The 8,636-nt window shown below is 51.2% G+C and overlaps 1 protein-coding gene across 1 annotated transcript in view; it reads right to left on the bottom strand.

The window, feature by feature from the left end:
- The window catches only part of ATP2C2 (ATPase, Ca++ transporting, type 2C, member 2), a 93,222-nt gene that overhangs the window by 17,135 nt on the left and 67,451 nt on the right, over window positions 1-8,636 (bottom strand). The window contains exons 10-13 of the mRNA XM_011972285.1: window positions 6,683-6,807; window positions 6,452-6,549; window positions 5,013-5,114; window positions 3,351-3,440 (exon numbers count right to left, since the gene is read on the bottom strand). Coding sequence (XP_011827675.1) covers window positions 3,351-3,440; window positions 5,013-5,114; window positions 6,452-6,549; window positions 6,683-6,807 — 415 coding nt within the window. The remainder of the gene's footprint in view (window positions 1-3,350; window positions 3,441-5,012; window positions 5,115-6,451; window positions 6,550-6,682; window positions 6,808-8,636) is intronic.

Genomic DNA, 8,636 nt, shown 5'->3' with positions numbered 1-8,636 from the left:
CAGCCTGGGGTCCTCGCCAGCCCTGCTGTCCACAGCCTGGGGTCCTCGCCAGCCCTGCGTCCGCAGCCTGGGGTCCTCGCCAGCCCAGCCCTTTGTTGCTCTTTGATGGCTTTTGGATTAGTGACGTGACAACTCAGAATCTCAGTTTCCCCAAGTGTAAACCAGCCATGACCCATGCATCCCACTGCCTTGCAGGGGGTGAAAATGGGGTGCAGCAGGGGCACAAAAAGCTACTCCTTTTACATAGAAAGTGCAGATATGCGTACAACAGTTTATCTGCAGTATTACATTTCAGGGGGAGGGGGTGGGGTGATTAGGGAAAAACGCCTAAAACTTCTCCTTAGTGGGGTTGAATCGTACTCCACAAAAGATATGTTGAAGCCCTAACCCCAACACCTCTGAATGTGACCTGATTTGGAATAGAACCTCTGTGGATATCGTCCATTTGAGGCTATTAGGGTTGGCCCTAAGCCAACATGACTGGCTCTAAGAGGAGGAAGGCAGGGCGCGGGGGCTCACGCCCGTAATCCCAGCACTTTGGGAGGCCAAGGCAGGCGGATCACGAGGTCAGGAGATCAAGACCATCCTAACATGGTGAAACCGTGTCTCTACTAAAAATACAAAAAGTTAGCCAGGCATGGTGGCGGGTGCCTATAGTCCCAGCTACTCGGGAGGCTGAGGCAGGAGAATGGCTTGAACCCGGGAGGCGGAGATTGCAGTAAGCCGAGATCAAGCCACTGCACTCCAGCCTGGGCAACAGAGCAAGACTCCGTCTCAAATACAAAAAAAAGAGGAGGAGGAAAACGCTGCACGGAGCCATGGCAGGGAGCACCTCGTGACGGAGGCAGAGCTCGGTGTGAGAAGCCAAGGTAGGGATGTGTGTGCGAGTCAAGGAATGCCCGGGGCTGCCGGTGACACCCAGAAGCTGGGAGACGGAGCCTGGCCCTGCTCACACCTTGATTTCAACTTCTGGCCCACAGAGCTGTGTTTCAGGGTGTGTACGTTACTCTAAATCACCAGCCAGTGGTGCTTTATTTCAGGACCCTAATCCAGGAGCAATAATGGAAGAAAAGTTGGGAACCACTGGCCTGGCCTCAGTGCCGTTTAGAGCAGGAGAGACGGGTAAGAGCCACGAAGTGCTTGCCCCATGCCTGTCACACAGGCAGCACTTCCTACGCGCCAGCCAGTGTTTATTCTATATTCTCAAATCGTAAGCCAGGCCCCAGGAAAGAGGAGAATCATGACACATTAAGGAAATCTCCGAGCTTCTAGGCTCTGGAACCTCTCTCCTCTCTAGGCTGCAGGGGCGGCTGGTGGCGGGAGCAGGGTGACACGTGGGTGTCATTCCTGCCAGACAGTCAGGCCGGCACCTTCCCTTCTGGGCAGCGAGGAGTTGTTGAATGGAGCAGACTCAGCGCTATTTTAAAACGGGAAATGAGCTCCGTTCACTATTACAGACGCTGCAGAGAGGATTATCATCTTCTGTGAATGGAAGGAAAATCATATGATGTCATGATTTCTGTTTGCTTTTTTGAGACAAAGTCTTGCTCTGTCGCCCAGGCTGGAGTGCAATGGTGTGATCTCGGCTCACTACAACCTCCACCTCCCAGGTTCAAGCAATTCTCCTGCTTCAGCCTCCCGAGTAGCTGGGATTACAGGTGTGCACCACCATGCCCACTTAATTTTTATATTTTTAGTAGAGATGGGGTTTCGCCATGTTGGCCAGGCTGGTCTCAAACTCCTGACCTCAGGTGATCTGTCCACCTCGGCCTCCCAAAGTGTTGCGATTACAGGTGTGAGCCGCCACGCCCAGCCTTTTTGTTTTCTGAGGCAGGATCTCACTCTGCCATCTAGACTGGAGTGCAGTGGTATGATCATAGCTCACTGCAGCCACAGACTCCTGGGCTCAAGGGATCCTCCCACCTCACCTCCTGAGTAGCTGGGACCACAGCCATGCACCACCACGCCCAGCTAACTTTTATATTTTTTGTAGAGATGGGGTTTTGCTATGTTGCCCAGGCTGGTCTCAAACTCTTGGCCTTGAGTGATCCTCCCACCTTAGCCTCTTAAAGTGCTGGGATTTGAGTCACTGCACTCAGCCTGTAATGACTTCCCAGTGCTCTTACACTGGGGAAAAACAACTGATCTACTGTCACAGGGGCTTATGAGAGGGCAACCACCTCCCCCCCACCCAGCACCAGCTTCGGGAAGGCAGCCGTGTGGGAGGTCGGAGTCTCGCACTGGAGGGAGGGACAGGTAAGTTGATAACAGAAAGCAGTGAAGTGAGCCCGGGGTGAGAAGAGGTGTCTGCTGGGATGGAAACTGGAGTGAACTTGAAGAGAAAGTCGGTGCTCGCCAGTGAGGACAGGCAGGAGCAGTCAAAGTCCAGGAGGAAGCAGGAAGAGGGGAGAGTGCAGGGGCCAGGCTGGGTGGCAGCGAGAGGCCAGGCTGGGTGGCAGCGAGGGGTCAGTGCTGGCAGATGAGCACCCTGAGTCAGGCTTTTCCCTTGACCTTGATGGAGAGCGGTCTGATCAGACCCGAGTCAGAGACAAGTCACACCGCAGAAAGCACAGGGCAGGCGGGGGAGAGGAGCTCCCGCAGTGTCCAGGGGAGCCCCGGCTGTGGCTGAAGAGGAGGGATCCAGGCCAAGGGGCCATGGAAACAGACGTGGGAGCTGACTGGGGCCATCTTCCTCCTTCCTTTGCTCCCTCCTCTTAACCTCTTCCAGCCCCTCCTTTCCCATGTCTTTTGTCCTCTCTTCTTGTTTTCCTGTCACCTGCATTCCCAGCCCATGTTTTTTTGCCTTTCCTTCTGGTAACTTGTGCACAGAGCGCAGCAGACCCCCATCAGCCCCCATCCATCCCCTCCACACTGCAAGCAGCCACTTGGTACATGACGCTGGGCACAGAATGACCTGGGGTAACCCTGCACAGCCACACAGCCCAGGATGTAACACTGAGCCCCAGAGTCACTGGAATGCATTCCCAGGAACCAGCCCCTCCCAATGGTGCCTCGGTGAGCACAGGGTCATGTTGGACGCACAGGGAGTCTCGTTCCACTGTCTGTCGCCCCAACACCTGACCAGGGCCTGAACCACAGGGAGCTCTTAGGACTCTTTTGGAATCGCTGGAGGAGGGATTAGAGACCTGCAGAACTTTCTGAAGTCCCGTGGAATCTCAGAGCTCACCTCCTCTACCACCAACAGATGGCCCACGGCCAGCTTGGGCCATTTTCTTCCATGATTACCTAACATCCCTAGTCCTGTTAGCTCAGACAGGAACTGGCTTTCTACCAACGAATCCAGCCCCGAGTGGAAGAATTCCCCACACAGACACCCCAGGATATCCTACCTTCATTGCCAGGGCCATCAGGGCACCCTCGGTGGGCTGTCCCATCACAACGTTCTTTCTGATGACCGCGTTGTTGGCGACACAGCCCGCCTAAAAGGGGATTATCCCGACGTCTGTAGTTAGTACTGGGCTCATGAAAAAGTTAGACACTGTGGGCTTTTCCCAGTTTTACAGCTAGGGCTGTAGGGACGAGACTTGCTCTTTAAAACAGCTCAGCGTCCTGGCTTTTTAAAAGGAACACCGTGACTATTTCTTGGCTGTGCTGAATGTTGGTTCCCACAAAGCTACCATGAGGGAACCCAGCAGGGAGGCAGGTGGATGGGCGATGATGAGGCAGGTGACGGGGAGTGACCCGTAATGGGGATGATGGCGTTTCCACTTGGGGTGACAAAGTGTTCTAGACAGTGGTGATGGTTGCACAACTTATGAGCATAATGAAACCACTGAATTGTGCACTTTAATGGACTGAATTCATGGTAGATGACTTCTGTCTCAATTTAAAAATAAATATTTAAAAAATGAACAAGAGACAAGCAGAAAGAGCGGGATTCCCGGCACCCTTCCTTTCCGGCCTGGTGAGCCTGGACACTCACATTACTTCTCTGCCCATTTCTTTTCTTTTTTATTGTTACTTGCTAGTTTTGCATATTTTTGTTTCATCATTCATTCATTCATTCGAGACAGAGTCTCACTCTGTCACCAGGCTGGAGTGCAGTGGCATGACCTCAGCTCACTGCAACCTCTGCCTCCCTGGTTCAAGGCAATTCTCCTGTCTCAGGCTTCTGAGTAGCTGGGACTACAGGTGTGCGCCACCATGCCTGGCTAATTTTTATATTTTTTAGTAGAGATGGGGTTTCATCATGTTGGCCAGGCTGGTCTTGAACTCCTGACCTCAGGTGATTCACATGCCTTGGCCTTCCAAAGTGCTGAGGTAACAGGCATGAGCCACCACGCCTGGCCATATTTTTGTTTTTTAATCTGCAAAACCGAGACAGCGTTCGCTGTGATAGTGAAGTGGCCCCTGAAGGCAGGTCCTCTGCAAGTGGTGCTCACTGAACCGTACAGACGAAGAAGGGTGCTATGTGGGGAGGAGTGAGCCCCTGTGAAACGGTGAGTACAACTTGGATTGCAGGACTCATCACAGCAACAGGGGAACATCATCACAGGCTCACTAAGTAATAGGGGAAATTTATCACATGCTCGCTCATAGCAATAGGAGAAATTCATCACAGGCTCACTTTTTACCATTCATCAGGCACGTCTCTGTGTAGGAGTCTCCTTAGAGCCTTCCCATGGGCAGTGATTAGAATAGAGGCTTCTAGCTCTTCTTTTTAAGTATTGTTTTAAAAAAATAATACAAACAGCGTCTCACTATGTTGCCCAGGCTGGTCTCAAACTCCTGGCCTCAAGTGATTCTGTCTTGGCCTCCCAAAGTGCTGGGATAACAGGCATGAGCCACTGTGCCTAGCCTAGCTCTCCTCTTACCTCTGATGTCTCCATCAGTTTTGGGGCCATTTTTTCAGTGCTGTGACAGCCTCACCCCTGGGTGGTCCAGTCATTGTCAAGAACCAGTAAGTCCAACGGCTGTTTCCCTTTTCAGAGAGAAGCCCCAGAAGCCCCAGTGTAAATGCCTATTTCCCCCGTGGTGCTTTTGACACCTACCTCCACTAACTTTCCTACTGAGACATTGGAAAATTCCTTAATGACTTCCTTGGATGGTAGAAGACACACAGTCCCTTGACCGTCATACCCAACTCCGCTGACCTGCAGGGCGAGGCAGAAGAGAGGGTGTCACCAAGAGTCAAAAACATGCTCCCCCGGTTGGCCCACAATCCCTGTCCTGGGGATTCATTCCAAGGACGTAATCCTAAATATGGAAAACCCTAAAAGGGCTTTCAGTATGAAGATGTTCTCTGCAAGATTACTGATGAATCGGATACGTCACTGATGGACACAGTGCCAGGCATTAGTAAACTGCAGCAAGTTTACTCAGTGGGACACTCTGCAGCCAGTACAAGTGATGGTTAAGAAAACTAAGAACTAGCATAGAAGCGTGCTTATATTCTAAGAACAGGGGCAGGCAAACGTGTTAGCCTTTGCAGCCTATTTCCAAGTTTGTCGTGGCTACTCAGCTCTGCCGTTGCGGCACACTGAGGCATGAAAGCAGCCATTGGCAACATGTACACAAATGGGTGTGGTGGTACACCAAGAAAACTTTATTTTCAAACAAGCACTGGCCCATGGGCAATCATTTGTTCACCCCTTGCTTTGGCCAGTTTTGTAGAAAAAATATCAGGATAAAAAATTGCACCTTCAGGGAGCTTCCAACTGTGCCAAGCACACAGAAGACACTGAAACACACGAGTGGACTTGGGAGGCTGAGGTGGGAGGATCCCTTGAGCCCAGAAGTTAGAGGCTGCAGTGAACCATGATTGCACCACTGCACTGCAACCTGGGCAACACAGCAAGACCCTGTCTTAAAAAACAAAACAGTCTGGGCATGGTAGCTCATGTCTGTAATCCCAGCACTCTGGGAGGCCAAGGTGGGTGGATCACCTGAGGTCAGGAGTATGAGACCAGCCTGGCCAACATATAGTGAAACCCCATCTCTGCTAGAAAATACAAAAATTAGCTGGGCATAGTGGGGCGTGCCTGTAGTCCCAGCTACTTGGGAAACTGAGGCAGGAAAGTCACTTGAACCCGAGAAGTGAAGGTTGCAGTGAGCCAAGATCAAGCCACTGCACTCCAGCCTGGGTGACAGAGCGAGACTCTGTCTCTCAAAAACAAACAAAAAAAACACAAATGGACTAATCATGGTTAGTTTATCATGGAAGGTATGGAAATTTTTTGCTAGCTGTTAAATTTTGTAATGTGCTTACAATTAATAAGTAACTGAAAAAGGAGGCTACCTTAAATTGGTCGTCTTTTGAAAGGAAGTATGGGATGATTAAAAAGAAAATCAGTCATGTTAGCAAGATTGTAAGATGACCTCAATTTCTTTCTTCCTTATTGTGTTCTAGAAGACATTGTGTGCTTTATCTAGAAAGAAGACAGCCTGGCTGGGTGCATCTTTAAGGCTTGTAAATTCCTCTGGGACTCACCTCGGCATGAAACCCATCTGACGTTACAAGCTGGGTCACTGTCATTTCGTTGGCAGTCAGAGTACCCGTCTTATCAGAACAGAGAACACTGCAGCAACCTGGCACAACAAACATCAGTTTCTAGAAAAGTCGCCACCCTCGGGCTTGTGAAACCCCCAGGCTGGATTGCCCCGACAGCCAAGCCCCCATTCAATTGCACAAGTAAGAACTCCACCGGCCGGAGTCCCTCACCTAAAGTCTCCACGATGGGTAACTTTTTCACGATGACCCGCTTCTTGGCCATCCGCAGCACTCCCAGGACCAGCGTTACCATGACGACGATGGGCAGACCCTCGGGAATGGCCGCCACAGCCAGGCTGGAGCGAAAGGGCAGATGAGTCCCCTCCTTAAGGCGTGTGTGACTCTCAGCTGGGGCTGGCAATGCTTTGGCTGGTGAAGCTTGTCTTAGGTGTCCCCAGCGTCCTGGTTCTATTCTCCATTCCCAATCCTAAGGTGCACCTGCCTCCTTCTTCAGCACCCGTTGTCCTGAGCCCTCCCCTGCAGACCCTGCTCTTGGGAAGGGACCTAGCCTGTCAGTCATCCACACCTTAGTGTGAATTAGTCTGTCAGCTGTTTTGCCTCTTTAAAAGTATCTTGTATTTACATTATTCTCATTTATTAGAAAAGGCTTTGGGTCCCATGAAAGGAACTCCCAGAATCAGACAATAAGTGGGAGTAAGAGTTTTCGGTTCCAAGGGCCCTCATGGGTCCCTTGAATTTCACTTTTCATGAGCGTAGTGGTGTAGACACTTCCTGTGAGGAAGCCAGACAAGGAAGCCCAGGTCAGGGGAGGTGAAGAGCCACAGCGACGCCCTTGCCTACTGTGTGGATCTGTTTCAGGGTATCTGCTCACTTCTTTCTTATCCCTCCAGCTCTCCCCGTACGGTGCGACCCCACTCCCCCATAACCAGGTTGACTGGATTTCAGGGGAGCGTGTGGCCCAAGCTGAGCCAGTGAGATGCTGTCTTGGCAATGAGACTGGGGCTACAGCACACGGATGCCCCTTCCCTGGGTGTGTCAACAGGTGAGAGGATGTGTGGAGGGGGCTCCTTCTGCCCCTTTTGGCTGAGACTCCACAACATCAGGGCCGAATGGCCCCACATCCCACACTCCTGACGTGGTGGAGAGGTATGACGCCTGGTGCCTGGTGTCCAGTTTGACATGGCCAGGGGTGGGCTGCTGATAGGGCAAGAGTGTTTGCAAGTGGGCCACTGTTGAAGCTGGGTAGTGGCTACATAGTGTTCACTTTATCATCCTCTCTGCTTTGGTACATGCTTGAAGTTTTCCTTTAAAAAATGTAAAAATAATCATGAAGAAACCATGACAACCCATACGTCCATCAGTGAACAAATGGATGAGTCAAATGTGGTCTATCTATGCAGCAGAATACCCTTCAGCCATAGAAAGGAATGAGGCACTGGCACACGCCACCACGTGGATGAGCCCGGAAAATGTGCTGCTGAGTGCAAGACGCCAGACACAGAAGGCCACTCAGTGCGTGAGTCCACTCATAAGGGATGTTCAGAATAGGGAAACTACACAGAAAGAAAGATGAGCAACTGCTTAGGGCTGGGATGTGGGCACAGGCGGGAATGTAGAGTGATAGCTAAAGGGCACAGCATTTCTTTTTGAGGCAATAAGCAAATGTTCTAGGCCGGGAGTGGTGGCTCACACCTGTAATCCCAGCACTTTGGGAGGCCCAGGCGGGCAGATCACCTGAGGTCAGGAGTTTGAGACCAACCTGGCCAACATGGTGAAACCCCGTCTCTACCAAAGATATAAAAATTAGCCAGGTGTGGTGGCATGCACCTGTAATCCCAACTACTCAGGAGGCTGAGACAGGACAGTCACTTGAACCTGGGAGGCGGAGGTTGCAGTGAGTCGAGACTGTGCCATTGCACTCCAGCCTGGCGACACAGTGAGACTCCATCTCAAAAGAAAAAAGAAAATCTTCTAAGGCCAGGCACAGTAACTCAAACCTATAATACCAGCACCTCGGGAGGATCACACTGGCAGATCATTTGAGCTCAAGAGTTCGAGACCAGCCTGGGCAACATTTTTTTATTTCTACAAAAAAAAAAATATATATATATATATAAATTAGCTGGGTGTGGCAGTGTGCACCTATAATCCCAGCTACTCAGGA

The sequence above is a fragment of the Mandrillus leucophaeus genome, unplaced genomic scaffold (genome assembly GCF_000951045.1).
Source record: "Mandrillus leucophaeus isolate KB7577 unplaced genomic scaffold, Mleu.le_1.0 Scaffold10, whole genome shotgun sequence".
NCBI lineage: Eukaryota > Metazoa > Chordata > Mammalia > Primates > Cercopithecidae > Mandrillus > Mandrillus leucophaeus.
Note: the sequence above shows the minus strand (reverse complement) of the source record. Positions and strands in the feature narration are given on the sequence as shown.